Here is a 16,078-nt window from a genome sequence, read left to right on the forward strand (position 1 = left end):
AATTCTTGAGACAAACACAAACAATGCATTTACTTTTGGTGACTAATAATAATAATTAATAATAACAATTGTATTTACACAATGATTATTAATAGCAGTAGTAGTAGTAAAAGTAGAGGGTAGTAAAAGTATCTCTTTGATAGTAACAAAAGTAGCAGTTTATCTGCTGAGTGGACGATACATCTGATATGAGGACCTAATGCGTAAAAAAAAAAAAGTGAATATATCAACAATAAAGCTCACGTGCAAAGGAAAACGAAATAACTAATTTCCTTTTGTAAAGTCAGAGAATTATATAAAAAAATTTATATGAGAAATATAACGTGAATGTTTTGTTTCAAAGTGTGAGATGTAATCAAACAAAGTGGAAAGACATTGGAATTCGGAACAGGTAACCTGGGTTTGGATCCTTTCCTAAATTTATGAATTTCAAGAGTTTTTACAACCTTCACCTTTTCCTCTTCAGTATGGATGTTAATTTTTTTGTCATAACCATATAAAGTTATGATCAAACAATATTCATTCCACAGTGTTTGTATGTGTGACCATGAGGGCAACTGTTTTATTGTATGAGACTTTCTTCTCTTAGAATGAGCGAGTAATTGAAGGGTGAGACAGGAAAGTCCTATTTCTGTAGTTCTTTATCATCTCTCTGCTGTTCTGTTTTGGTTGTTTTTTTTCTGCAACTGAATTACAATATCGGGACCATGTGCTTCCTCCTGAAGTAAAATGAGGCCTGCTCCATAGAGCCTTACAGGATGCGTACACCTTGGGCTTAACTAACTGCTAAATTTGTGCCACAGAACGCCAGCGTGTGTTCAGTGCGGGTAGATGGTTGGATGATGATGCAGTGGGTACTGGTAGGTAGGTCCTACATCTGTTCTTTCCCTCGGTTGCTTCTGTCTGTATTGCTGTATCTCTGAACGAAAGTACAGTTATTCTATCGAAGTACTTTTGACTCAAACCTCATGTCATTATCACTTTCATGTGGTGGGGTGGGACGGACACAGATACCTGGTAACACCTGTGCACGCAACAGTCTAGTTTATCACTCTGGGTTTCAATGTCACAGGACAGTTCTGGAGTGGTTGCTGGGAGCCCACAAGGTGAAGTTTACACTGAAAGCAGAGAATGTACATGGTATGGTGTCATTGGGCTGAAACACTAGCTCAGGGCCAAAGTCAATATCAAATACAAAACGGTCTGTCTGTCCATCTGATGCATTTACTCAGAATAAAAGAGCCTCTAAAGAAAGCCACAGCAGAGGTGATGAGCCAGCTATTGAAAAGAAAAGGCATATGTAGTTTCACACTTTTCAGTTCAAAGTCTGATTTTCAGATACACTGCCACTAATGGCAAATCTTTTTATTGCAAGTGGTCAGAGGAAACTATTAGTGAATCTTTCTTTTTTTTTTTCTTATTCATTGAGCCGAGGATTTTTGGAGTCCTGCAGCTAAAGAGCCATTTAAATGGCAGATATTGAGTCAATATGTGTTCTTATAAAATCTTAACATAAACATTCCCTTTCTACTTCTAAGACTAAGAGCGGTATGTAAATTAGCTCAGAAACACTTCCATTTCAAAATACATGTGTTTCAATCCTACGTAAACTTCACACATATGCTTCAAACTTATGCTTTACTGAGCTATGTGCATAGGGTGTGATTGTGAGCTTATCATAAACCCATAGGTGGTTGGACTAATAGTGCCACTGGTGGGCTGGAAAGTCCTACTTCTTTTCTTTCCCTCAGTCATTTCTGTCAGTCTTAATTGCTCAATCCCAGCATCAAATGACTGCTATAGAGCCAATAAGCTTCTCTTTACTCCAACAAAAACCATAATCATACGAATACTAATCCAGTCCAGCAAAACAAAACTTGGGGTTTGGCTAAGGTATTAGCTAAGATTTACACCTGCAACTGATGATAAAAAAAGTATACAAAAACACGTCTTTTCTCAAAGAAGATAGAATGAGAAAATTAAAAATGATTAGCAATCAAACAATAACAAACAAAGGGCAAAACACGACGAAGTCAGTACCGCAATAAGCAAAGTAGCACAGAGGAACAAGTAATAACACATCGCGTGTAAGCGTTCATTTCATGTATCAATATCTGGGCCGAGGGATGCGCTACGAACTCAAAATAACTTGCAAACTCATAGGGGACTATAATTTTGACTTGCAATTTTCTATGTCATTCACCATATAAGGAACACTGAAATGTTCCATTAATTAAAGAAGGTCAAGGGCTATGCCTTTTATATGGGGCTTGCGTACTTACCTTCCAGTTCAAATAGATCAGCTTTATAAAAAGGGCCATCGTTATTCCAGGGTTACACATCAAGACAAAAAGAGTACTGTTAAAGTTATAGATATAATGAATTTTGCATTTACTGAAAATACTTACAAAATCAGGAATGCCTTTCGTCAAGTGACAGTCAAAGGTATGAAAGAACATTGCCACAAACATATGAATTTCCATCAGGGCAAACCACCTGAAAAGAGGCAAATAAATCTGAATATTTCATGTTTTAGTTTCAGCAAGACTTTTACAGCACTTGCACCATCATATTTATCAAATCTGTTAAGACTGTACATTCCAACTCGCAGTTTAAGGTCATCAGCTGACAAAAAGACTTTTATTTTACCATCTATGAAACTTAAAACAATGAGTGAAAGGGCATTTGAATACCAAGGCCCCAAGATCTGGAATGCTTTACCAAGTACTTTAAGAGAAATCAAATCTTTTGATTCATTCAAATGTCAGCTGAAGTCGTTTCTGTTTTTAAATTAATAAGATGAATATTAGGAAAAATCTTCTTTAGTCAGAACATGTTTTACGTTACTGTTGTACATTGTACTGTATTGTAAAGCGCTCAGAGCCTGTGTACTTTAATCGGGGTTGAGCGCTATATAAATGTCATTTATTATTATTATAAAACATTGCTCAAACTCAAATAGCAAAGAAAAAAATGGGAATTCCATTTTTTTTCAAATTACCACAGTTTTCAGATTGACTGTGTTCAGTTTAATTAAATGGATCTCCCTGTATCTAAAAGTATAGTCTGTAAATGTAACACATAAAATGTATAGAATTTTCTGAATTAATAACTGACAAGTTTCTGTTATTGTTGCAAGTGTAGTCGTTTCTTATTGTGGTGTGAGTTACATCTGATATCTTTCAAGGCCACTGACATAAATCTTGTGCTTTTTTCTTTTCTGCCTGATATGTTTATACAAAATGCAAAATGACATACAGGATAAGAGTTAGACTGCTTCTGATATTGTCATAGAATCTGGTTATTTCAAATAACCTATACTATGACCACACAAGAAAGAAAAATCAAGATACAATTGCTTCAAACTTTGAAGAGCACTGACCTCAATTTTTTTTTTTATTACAATCACAGCGTAAACTTATTTTTTAGTAGCCTACAGTATGAGATAAATTTCTAAAAATTGTCTGCTTCAGTAAACTTAAAGTAATGAGAAAGGCACAGAATTAACTTTCCCCTGAGTGTGATAAATATGTAAAAGAAACATATAAAATTTAATGTGTAAAGACATTGTATTATGAGCATGTGTTTATCTACCTGCCCGGGCACATGTAGCGACCACCGCCAAAGGGAATGAATGTTTCAGGTATGGAACCAGGAGTCCAGTCACTCCAGCGATCCTGCACATAAATAAAAAGATAACAGATAAAACATACACACTTAATAACATGTGTTATAAGTCAAATTTCAAATAACTATAACATGTTTTTCTATGAGATTCAATTCCAAAAATAGCTCACAGGCCAAAAGAAAATTTGTCTCAGTTCCAAGAAAAAAACCCAGTAAGCTTTCCTTTAAATTTAACACCTCGACACCTCATCATTACAAAGTTCTATTTGACATTGTTGGCCATTTTGAGTTACTAAGACCATGAGGTCAGAAAGTAAATGTTCTATCTGCTCCATCAAAATCGTAAGAATATAATTGAATATTTGGAGTTCTTATTGACAATTTAAAAATTTGACGTCAAATTTCTCAAAAATAGGTATTGAGTAGACAGAACTTTGTAATTGTGAGGAAGCAACCAGTCCAGCATGTGTCATATTTGGAAAGTTTCCAATCGTTTGCACTTAATCCTAATGGCCCGGTTACCCGAAACGATAAATTGTCAGATTCGTCGTATTCGAGAACTGTTCGTTTTATCGAGCTGTGTAGTCTGTTTAGACGTTCCAATCTATCGTCCAGTTTTCTTTCGATCAGGTAGATTCCTAGTCATTGACTTGACTGCAGATGTGCAACGCACCGGGTGACATTCACCATATTATATGATCAACTAAATAATAGAATTTATAAATATACATTATAACGCATTAAATCAGATTCTCCGCGAGCAATTTTGCTTATTTTGAGACGCTGATTCCGAATATGAAATCAGTTTTTACCTGCGATAATTATTTTTAAAATAAATCTACGTCGCAGCGCGTCTCCCTCAAATCTGATCGTAATCGCACTGAAAATATCAAGCAGCGTTTGATTTCTCTACCGAATCTCCAAGCCATTGTCCAATCGTCCAAACTTTGTACAATTTTGTGGTTACACCTGACGATTTGTCTCATGAATGATAGTTTATCCAGTTTTTGTACAATTTATCATTGTGTGTAACTGGGGCTTTATGTATCAGTGGTGTAATTATCAAGCTATTTGTTGCAGTATGCAGAAGGTATGATTTCAATTTCCTTGTAAGTATAGATGTTATTTCATAGAGTGTCTTCCACTGTTTTACAGACAAAAATGGTTTTGAAATGTGTGTGTGTGTGCCTGGAGAAAGGTCCCAGTTGTAAAAAATTTTGAATATATTGACATAAGGGCAATTTCTTGTATCCAATTAAACGCCAAAAATGGTTTTGAAATGTGTGTGTGTGTGCCTGGAGAAAGGTCCCAGTTGTCAAAAATTTTGAATATATTGACATAAGGGCAATTTCTTGTATCCAATTAAATGCTGAACACGCTGGTTTTTTACATTTTTCAAATATCTTGAGTAGTGTTAAAGATATGCCTCATTTTGTTGCATAAGGTGTAAAAACAGCATTTGGAGAAAAACCTAATTTCTAGCATATTCCTTTGACAAAATATAACATGCTGCAAAAATAACTAATAAAAAAAATATTAAGCCTTCAAATATTATAACATCCTTTCAATATGTTATTAAGAAAAGGTCAAATATGTGTGTTTTCCGACGGAACTAAATTTTTCACCAGTGTGAATTTTTGGGCCTTTTCACCCCATTGCTCAAAAATAGCTTTGCCGACAATTCAGAGCCTCTCCAAGCGCACACTTATTTTTTCCCTTGTAGTCTTCGTATCAATACTTACAGGGTTGAAAAGTTCTGGATCCTCGTAAATATCAGGATTTCTGTTCACCCAGTAAGGTGACACAGACAGCATATGGCCCGGGGGCACTGTGTAGCCTTTGACAACGATGGGCTCAACAACACGCCGAGGGATCATCCCTGGAGATCTGAGCCTGATGCCCTCCATGACACATCGTAGAGTGTACGGCATTTCACTCAACACAGACTCGGTAACTGTTGACGGCAAAGGTGGACAGAGGTTAGATTCTTCAGCCCATAGAGTTCTAAAACGTAAAATAAAAAATCACTTTCTAGAATTTGCTGCTGTTCTTCAGCTCCAGTGGAGAATGAGATTTAGCTTTTCAGTCAATCAAATCTTCATCCACACTTCAGATTGCTAAACAAAATCTGCATTACAAATGAAAAAAATCCTTGGAAAGTAGTTTCACTGTCAAGTAATGTCAGCCTCTAATCGAAAGAGAATATAGGAGGAACACTTCAAACTTCCAATTAAAAAATAAACGTTTTTTAAGGCTCTACTGCACTGACTGGAGAAACACAACATCTAATCCATAACAGCTAAACTGAATTACGCTTTCAAGAAAAATTTGCTAATTACAAGACAAACAAAAGTAAGAACGAATTGTTTTTAAAAACAGTTCAAAACATAGTTTTGTAACAGCAAAAATAATTCAATTGTTTACTTCTAGCTTCTAGAATGAGATAGCCAAGAAACGTGAAGCAAAAACATACTTGGCCGGCCATCTTTGAGAGCTGCATCGATTTCTCGCTGCACTTTACCCAGAACTTTTTTATCCTGATACACAAAAGTGAGTACCCAGAATGACAACTGAAAGAAAAGTAGATTGGTAAGTCTAAAAATGGAAAAGAGACCACAAAAATTTTGAGTCATGCACCAAAGACTAAGAGAAAAGGTGAGGGAAAGACAGCATGCATACTACCATCTGTATGATTATTCCAGCTGAATAAAGTATAGTACTCTATAAAGGCACTCAGAAATCCTACAGTGAGCAGGGCAAAGATGAAACTATATGTGAGGCAGCTTGGTGAAATCAGGCGCTCGTTAAAATAGTCAAAGTGAAGAAACTGGCATTTTTTCGCTGGTTTGGGAATTTTTAGAGAAGTTTTGTTTTTTGGTTCAATACCTTTCATGGATTGTGCTGAAAAACGTTTAATTAAAGCATAAGAGATGTAAATTTTCAGTATACACGGGCTATCAAGCTTAAGAAATAACTCAACTTTAGCGGCCATTTTCTCGGTAATTTTACCTCTGAAACCAGGCCACTCCACCTCCTTCAGTCACCAATATCCTGACTTGTATCTAATATCTGAGAGAGATTGTTTTCAACAAAAACCAGGAAAATGGAAAAGCTTTAAGATTATACCAATAACTCCATATGCCCCAAAATAGACGAGCGCCTGATTCCACCGCGTCATGACACATATACACTCTAAGAAGCACAAGAAATATTCTGATTCATAGTCTAATTTGAACCTTATTGAACCTTGCTACTTTGCTAAATCGATTCATAGTCTGGCTAACTTTGAGAAAAAAAAGGTTCACTAACCACTAAGCCATCATTAATCGAATTACTTCTTTGTAACTTTTCACTTTCACTCATGAACCGGTAACGGTACCAGAAAGTCACTTTCACTTTGGAAAATAAGGAAAATTTGTCATTACTCCAATTTTCATTCCATTACATTTTGGCAGTCACTCCCAAAGCTCTGGAGACAATAACTAAACTTAATCTAAATATAAAATACATTGTGAACGTTGTGCAAAAGTAATACACGTAATTCCAAGCTCTTACAGGAATAGCATTGGCCAGGGCAGCCCATAACGTCAGCAAAGACCAGTTGGCCTTGTTATCTTCATCGATCAGAGGCAGAAGATTCTGGAAAATATTCTGAAAAGAAAATATAAGAGAAGTGATAAGCAAAAGATAAAGTCCAAAATTGACAGAAGACAGCAAAAGAGAAATAGGGTGAGATTATCTTTTAGTTTTTGTTCATGCCTATTTGTAAAAACCAACAAATTATTATGTATTAACACAGGTTCTGGTATTTCATAGGTATCTGTGCTCGGCTAAACTCTGTCGAATCTAACTGTAATGTTATAAAAAGCAGGAAGTGTCTTAATGACTTTGAAATCCCACACTTTTCAGTATTTTGGGCAGTCGGTCGTTACACTTTTTGTATTGTTTTTATGCTTAGTGATAAGCAAAAGATAAAGTCCAAAATTGACAGAAAACAGCAAAAGAGAAATAGGGTGAGATTATCTTTTAGTTTTTGTGCTTGCCTAATTGTAAAAAAAACTACAAAGTAATATGTTTTAACACAGGTTCGGGTATTTTATAGGTATCTGCACTTGGCTAAACTATTTCGAATCTAACTTGAGTTATAAAAAGCAGGAAATATCTTTATGACCTTGAATTCCTACAATTTTTTAGTAACTTGAGGGATCGGTCATTACAATTTTTGCACTGGTGATAATCTTTTAGTTTTTCTTCTTTCCTTATTGTAAAAACCAACAAATCATTATCTATTAAATCCAAAATGCTACCTTGCTTTAGCTACTTTTCGTTTTATAGAGTCTACTCCAGCAGACTAAAGCATCATATAAGCTCAAAATCAATTCTTCAAAATTTTTACCCCTGGTTCATTTATTTGACAAAATAATGGTCATAATCATTTAGTGTAAGGAAAAAAATAAGAAAGACAGACAGACAGAAACAACAGAGGGAAAGTAAAGAAGTAGGACCTGCCAGTGGTGCCCTCCAACCATCTGCATTTTCCCATTTAAACAACTGGGGATTTTTGTGAAATGCACTGAGAGGAAATGGACTAAGTCCTCTTTGGAACGTCTAGGACAAGAACACTAACTGTCAGTGATTATTTGAATACTGAAAGGACATTTCTTTCTCCATAACTTCAAAGCAGAGAACAATTTTAGAAGAAGTTATTAAAGGAAGACCATGCCATGGGAATGGTCATGGGAATAAGGTAAGTACATACACATCTTTTATTTCATGAGGTTACAGCAGGTCATTATACCTAAAACAGTAGGTAGGCCTACTGTGCAGTTATGAACAGATATCCTTATCTTCACTCACTTTGTCCTTCGGCTCTTTTGGCATCGTCTTGGTACATAATGACACGACTCTTTCACATTTTTCCAGAAGCCATTGTCGAGAAGCTGCCCACTTCCTGTAAATATGTGTAGAAACAAAATTTCTTTATAAATTTTTTAACACAATTTTAGAAATCATGGCACAAAAAGATGCAACTATACCAACCTGTGATAGACTGGTGTAATATAGTGTCATCATTTCAGCCAAAGTCATCAGGCAAAATAAAACTAAGTATACTAATAATACATAGTCTAGCACGCACAAAGTGAAATCAAAAGGATACGGAAATCTTTTCATTATGTATGAATTTCGCTAAGTATGTATTTTAATATAAAGAATATTATACATGTGCAACACTATCCATACTTGGGGTTATTTTGTACCCCATGGAACCTAAAAATCTATTCGCTATGTGCCCTTTTTGCTATATATGCATGTTCACTAGATCTATATGCGTGCTAGACTGTATAAGAAAAAACACAATAGTATGTCACCCTGCCAGTTCCACCGATGTCCAGTGCACTATGTTTTGAAAGTCCAATTGTACTCAATATCTTTCTGTTCCAGTGTCAAATGCACAGAAATGGGGTGGGTGTGCGGAGGATGGGAATAAATCTGAACTTTTAAAGGCCATGGAAAAAGATTGATACTACAGTCTAGCATGCATGTAGTGAAATTGACAGGTGGAAGAAATCTTTTTGTTATGTGTATGAGTTTTGATATTACGTGTTTTAAAGACAAAGATATATACGAATTTTAAAAAATTCAAGACTTGAAAATCTATTCATGTATGGTTTCCCAATCCCTCATCTTCTAGCATAAACAATACTAATGCTTACACACATGTTAGAACATTACATTGTTCTACAAAGAAGACTGCAATCAATTAGGAACTCAGCACTCTTTAAATCAGTCAGCAAAGAAATTTCTAAAGTGATACGTGATAAAAAGAAGACAGCCCTTTACCTGATAAATATGACAGGTAATCGAGTCCCATACTCAAACTGCTCATCAAATGTCATGAAATGATTCTCAAAATCTAAGAAGTCTTCCTGAAACAAATTTTTTCAACAAAATTATATTCTATGTTATGAATATATTTACATACAAGTATCGGCACACATGAGGTAAGGTGGCACATCAGCTACCGGAAATTATTTAAAGGCTATAGTATAGCGAAAGATAAATAAAGCTGGAATCTGTTCTGTCAAAACTCTAAAATAATCTAGATTCTAATAATACATAATATAATGTACTTTGGAAGACAAATTTCATACATTCAACAGGAACGAGAAAGACTTATAAGCTGTAAGTCAAGCAGTTAGAGAAACATGTTTTGCTTACCACAAATTAAATTAAATTTTGACCTATGAAATATTATGAAAGACTAATCTGTAGGCTATATTAATATATTTCAAATCAATGACTTTTTAACCACCATAGTAAGTCAGTTGGAACATTAAAACAAATTAAGCACCGAACAACAAACAAGACTAGTGTGGAAGTTGCATGCACCAACCCACAACTAAAGGTGGATTCTGCTCATAATAATGACCGAAAAAAAATTTACCATGAAAATCATCTTATCAGCAGTCCCTCCCCCTCTTTTCAAAATCATGGTCAGGGGACATGAAAAGGCATCATCATACATAGTAAGCAAAAATCATTTTATATAGTTCATTTTAAATCAAAACTGTTGTGTTCACAGAGTAGTTTTACTGTTTATCATACCAGAAAAATTCGCATTCATAAGACCTTATGCAGTTGCGAGTGCCGTTAAACTCTTACCAAACTAAACTAATATCAGAAAAACAAACACAAAAGTTGCAGTCAAGCACAGACTTCAGACATTCCTCGGTTTAATTAGAAAGACTTTATCAAGAATTATGCTACGCTTTAAGTAAAAAAATTAAGGACCTTTTGATTTCAATCTTATGGGTTAACCTGACGCTGGTAGAACTGTTAAAAACATTACCTCTTTCTCCACAGGTATCGATCCTTCTCCAAAGAATATGTGAATGACACTCCGATACATTATTGAACGCACTATTCCATACAGATCAGTTTCTTGCTGTGGATCCACATTCTCTGAAAAAAATACAGCAAGAACAAAATCGTTAGTATCTTTATGAACTTAACCTACTTAGTAAAACAGAAATGAGGCTCAAATGGCACACATTCTACATTTCATTGACTGTTGGTCTCTTACAACTTTAAATCCTAATCAACAGTATTATTGTCAACTTCTCATTCATAGGGCAGTAATCATTAAATAAAGGGTAAATAAAGCATTTTTAGTTTTTAGTTTTAGTAAGAATTTTACGGCACTTGCAACACAATAAGGTCATATAAGAGCCGACAATTAGAGATGTTACAAGAGAGTAACAAACACAAAACAAGAAGGAGGAGAGATAAGGACGATAGATGTTTGATGAAAAAGAAGAAGAAAACCACACCAGAGCACCCATCAACCACCCGCAAAACATTTTTATAGCTTCAGGTCTTATCACATGATTTGCAAAAGCCTCACCTTCTTTGTGCAAGAATAGATGTGGTATCTATAAATTATATCTTCAGTCTATAAAACAATATGATCTTTGTTAGCAATGCCATTTTTCCCTTTACATATATATATATATACATGTATAAAAGATTATGAATATATACAATACCCACAGTGCATCCTCTGTTTGAAGCCATAGGCCTATAGCTGAAAATCAGCTAAGTCACCAAACCAAAATTTGAATAGTTATCAATTTGCATGATCGTTAGCGGTGGTGATAATGTGGTAATTGTCAGCAACACAAGTTCTTATTCTTCACAAAAACTGAAACATACCCTTCAACTGACCAAAGAAATGCTCAAACTTTTTGAAGAGGAGGTCACAAGTGGAAGAAAGCTGAGTTGTGGCCAGCTGTCCTTTCAGGGTGTCGTGCATCTTGGTATGAATTTCATTAAACGACTTTCGGGTTATCCCAGCTGGAAATTAATGTCAAACAAAGCACTTTCTTCAGAATTACGAAATACACCAAAATCAATTGATTTTATGAAATTACTGATTGCAAAATAAGATCCTAAGATGGCAATTATAAACTTATAAAAATGCATTCTACTTCAACTTTTTTTCAAAGAGACAAAGGGTCTACCAACATGATACAACATGTAACTGACGATAAGAAACTATATATATATATATTTATATTTATTTTTCTTCCTCTTGTTTTTGATCTCTCTTTTTCTTCTATTCCTGACAATGGCCTGGGGCATATGTCCACTGGTGTTGATGAAGAATACTGTACAAAATATTATATATGTGTAACGACACAGTGAAATCAGGCACTCATCAATATTTGGGAATATGGCGTTAGCGGTATAATCTTAAAGCTTGTTCATTTCCTTTGCTTTTGATGAAAAAATTACCCATCTATCTTGAAGAGAAGTCTAGACATTTAAGCATGAAGAAGGTGGGAGTGCCTGGTGTTAGAGGTAAAATTAGCGAAAAAATGGCTCCCAAAGTTTGGTGACTTCCAAAGTTGAGTGTACTTGGTAAGGGCAAATTTACATTTTTCTTGTGCCTTTGATCAACATAGAAATGTTTGTATGTGGACATAAAGAAAGCTGAGTCCAGAAATAAATAGAAATAAGAATTACATTTTTTTAATTTGCCCAGACTAACAAAAAAATGTCAATTTCTTCAATTTCAACATTTTGACAAACACCTGATTTCACCATGATGCTGCACATATTACTAGTCCTCATTATCCAGTCAAAATATAAAACTGAAAAGAAAGGCTTCTTACTGTCATTACAGTTTTAATTATTTTACAACGATGGAGAGATTCAACATTGTTCACCAAGACACTGTAAATTTCACTCAAGATGGTAAACACACAAGCTTAAAAGCAACTCAGCTGCGTGAGATATGATCTGGCTTTATTTGTTTGGATCTGTGCAGCACAAGCTAGAATATCAACATCAGATATGACTTCACCCCCAATAAACTCTTTTAAGATACCCACCCCGCCACACAGACATACATTTCTAGTGTTCTAGTGTTCGCGGTCTACTGAAAATGCCTTTAGCGTAGAAGGCTCAGGCCATACTCTCAACATATCACAGAGTATTGCAGGGTAAAATTTAGGGAGTATGTTACAGGCTGACACACAAAAAAACAACAACAACAAAAAAACATAAAGTAAAAGTTTTCAGCATGTCACAGAAAGCTGTTAAGTAAAACATACACAGAGTACGCTGACACAAAAACAAAACAAAACAAAACAAAACAACAACAAAATGTTCAGTAAAAGTATCGGATTGCATGAAACCTAGAAGTAATTTCAGGGAAGGCAACATGAGATCAACATCTGAAACCAAATAAAACAATTTCAGCATGAAATATCAGCCAAAGGTGTGATCTACACTAACTGTTTTAATTCTAAAATTCAGTTGACCTGTTTGGTTTATGTTGTAGTTGTATTAGAATACAATAACAGTCTCATAACAAAATATAAGTTTTAAGCACATTAACACCCCCACAACACAATTCAAATCATTTAAGAGACAGGCTTCCAACTCTGCCTGTGTGTGTGTGTGTGTGTGTGTGTGTGTGTGTGTGAGTGTGTGTGTGTGTGTGTGAGTGTGTGTGAGTGTGTGTGTGTGAGTGTGTGTGAGTGAGTCAAATGAGTGTGTGTGTCTGTGTGTGTTCTAATTAAACTGTTTTACTCTGATAATGTCATTGAGCTGAGTAAATTGTGTGTGTATACATTTGAATAAGACTTGAGCAGGTGAGATATCCTGCATACTGCAGACATTTGTGGTCTGTGTGTGGAAATCAGGTAAAAAAAATCAACAACAAGTTTATAATACTTATAATACTTAGTAATACACACACACACACACACACACTCACTCTCACACACACACACACACACACACACACACACATGCGCGCGCAGCGCGGTTGCAATGCTCAGAGATGTGAATGTTTTGACCCTATTATAAAAGAGGGTGGGGGCAGGTTCAAGATGAAACTTTCCGCATGCAGAGTTTTTACCTCACAGGGAGCCAATTCCATTGCGTTCAGAAATCAAATATTTCCCATTAAAATTTAAATCCATGGCAACAACCTCTGCAACACAATCTCAACTACTTTCAATCAAGCTTCAACACCAAAAAGATATATAATTTGTTTCTTTCAAATTTGGGATTGAAGAAAATGGATTGGAGATTTTAACTTCTTACAAAACATAAAAGAGAAACATTTAACAGAATAAAATTAGGGAAGCAAATGGCCACTGGTACACTATTCACTCACCAACTTTATTAACTGGGTCCTGGACAGATTTAGGAAAGCTAACTTTGCTGGATTTGAAGACGTAATGAAAATCTTCCGGATCACAGACAAAAGTGATGTGTTCACCAGCAACTTTCAGTGTGAACACTGATCCAAGCTGAAAACCAAAGAAAAAAGTAAGAAAATAAGGCGCTGGTAATTTAATGCCCATGGGCCAGGGATGCTACTCCATCAGGATTCAGTTGACTTTTGGTTCCAAAACTCACAATACTTTAAAAGTACCCTTGCCCCTGAAAACATATTAAATATTTACATACTAAAGTTTGACCCTGCAATTTGAATGATACTACCACTGCCTTTTAAAACCATTCTGTGAACACTCTTTTTTATTTTAACCAGGTAGGGGAAGGGGAATAGTAAACCCTAGGAAGGCCTTTTCAGACTTTCAAATACAGTAAAACCTAGTCATTAAACCAGAAATTAATTAACATCGCAACAGACAATCAAATGGTCCCTCATGATCTTACACACCTATACATAAAATTTTAAGAGAAAGACTTTTGTGACATGATGTCTTTTACCGTCAAAATATGTCTGTTAACTTTGAATATGATGTGCGACTGTGTGTGTATGTTAATTAGAGATGTTGATTGATATATGTTTGGCTGCATGCGTGCGTGTGTACCGTGCGTGTGTGTATGTGTCTGTGTGTAAGCAAGCAAGAAAGCAAGCAAGAGGGAGAGAGAGAAAGAAGGAGAGAGAGAAAGAAGGAGAGAGAGAGAGAAAGAAGGAGAGAGAGAGACAGAGAGAGAGACAAGAAGACAGTGAGAGAGAGAGAGAGAGAGGGAGAGAGAGATGAAGAGAGAGAGAGGGGGAGAGAGATGAAGAGAGAGAGAGAGAGGGGCCCGGGAGAGAGAGAGAGTCTATGAACATTGAAAATATAATTGTTTCAGATGTCACATTATAACAAGAATATTCTCACCTGTCGTCTTTTTGCTTCGATGAAATCAATGGGGTTTTCACCAAATTTAATCGCGCACCCTAGCCATGGAATCCACCCATCGTAAGGTGGAAGACGCCCACCTTTCCGAACGCCCTTCCGAAATGCAAAATAAAATAGGCATACACTGAGTACAAATAAAAAGACATGAAACCAAGGAATCATGCTGGCAATTTATAAAATTACTCTTTAGTCCAGGCTGCAAATCTCGCTGTATTAGGCTAACACAGCAGAGTATATAATAGGGAGAACTGCCGATGCCGCGTCAAGCCTCTCACTCTCGCTCTCACTCAGACGGCCGAACAACCGTTCTATACTGCTATTTTATACTGCTGGTGACACTTCCGCTTCTATTCATTTTTCATGTTTCATAATTATATTAAAAGATTAGGCCCTATAAACATCCTTGGTCTGAATAGAGAACTAAAAAATGGGTTTCATAAGCCTTGCTATTTTAAAAAAATGGGGTCGGTCTTACTTTTCATACATACTTTACTTTAAATATTTAATCCCTCCTACCAAATCAAACCGAACCGACCCGATCGTGCTTATAATGGGCACTGGGTCTAACGATTTCCCAGCATCAAGGGAAAAGATTATGCCAAGACTAGATGGAGGGTTGTATTATAATGAGTTATATCCCTTCGTCAAAACCTATTATAATGATGAGCTTTCAGGCATCCTTGCACCGAGCTTACTGGCACTGATCATCACATCTCTGCGCAGCTGCCGAGTAGGTGACGTGCACTGTGTGTAAGGTGTACCCTAAGACCTTGTTTGTTTTAGTAAGGTTTTACGGCGCTCGCAACTGCATAAGGTGATATGAGCGCCAAGGGGTGGATGTCAACAGAGAAGTCCAAACGGGGTATCAGGCTTACTCTGCTCATCTCTCTAGCCTCCACAGCACGAAGTTGCTCCGACTTCCGACTATCAAGGCACCCCAGAAATAGCAGTTCACAAGAGAGTGATAAAACATACAAAAGAAGTAGAAGGAAAATGACGACAGTAAGGACGAAGAAAGAAAAAGCAGCAGTTCCCCCTATGTTGTTCTGGCACAGTATGAGCTTGACATTGATATATCAGCCTATTTACAATTCTGCTTGGCATAAGAACATGAATTAATATCCCCCCTTTGGGAATGGCCTAAAGAAAACTTCAGTCAGTAGCAGGTACTCCTGCTGCAAGACAATGCTCCACCAGTGCACAGAGCAGCGATGACAACCGAGACAACAGAGCAGTGTGGCTGTGAATTAATTCTCTCCTATCCAACCCCGTTAACCCCC

The 16,078-nt window shown here is 36.1% G+C and overlaps 1 protein-coding gene across 1 annotated transcript; it reads right to left on the reverse strand.

Moving 5' to 3' along the window:
• Positions 1–15,765, reverse strand: LOC101855112 (24-hydroxycholesterol 7-alpha-hydroxylase). Its single transcript, XM_005101307.3, has 12 exons — positions 14,778–15,765; positions 13,817–13,952; positions 11,341–11,481; positions 10,478–10,590; positions 9,469–9,554; positions 8,485–8,578; positions 7,183–7,278; positions 6,101–6,197; positions 5,370–5,581; positions 3,595–3,677; positions 2,409–2,496; positions 1–1,118 (listed from the first exon to the last, which is right to left on the reverse strand). The coding sequence occupies exons 1-12, from the start codon at positions 14,958–14,960 to the stop codon at positions 1,041–1,043; spliced, it is 1,407 nt and encodes a 468-aa protein (XP_005101364.1). The 5' UTR covers positions 14,961–15,765; the 3' UTR covers positions 1–1,040.
• Between the last annotated feature and the right edge of the window lie 313 nt (positions 15,766–16,078).

This window comes from Aplysia californica, unplaced genomic scaffold (assembly GCF_000002075.1).
Source record: "Aplysia californica isolate F4 #8 unplaced genomic scaffold, AplCal3.0 scaffold00278, whole genome shotgun sequence".
In the NCBI taxonomy this organism is placed as follows: domain Eukaryota; kingdom Metazoa; phylum Mollusca; class Gastropoda; order Aplysiida; family Aplysiidae; genus Aplysia; species Aplysia californica.

Excerpts from the sequence above, each read along its gene's own strand:
- LOC101855112 (XM_005101307.3), bottom strand. The coding sequence starts at position 14,960 with ATGATTCCTTGGTTTCATGTCTTTTTATTTGTACTCAGTGTATGCCTA. Across the intron at positions 3,678-5,369 it reads ATCCAGAACTTTTCAACCCT|GATCGCTGGAGTGACTGGAC; the intron begins GTAAGTATTGAT and ends ATTTATGTGCAG. Across the intron at positions 1,119-2,408 it reads CGAAAGGCATTCCTGATTTT|TGTAAACTTCACCTTGTGGG; the intron begins GTAAGTATTTTC and ends CTCTGCTTTCAG.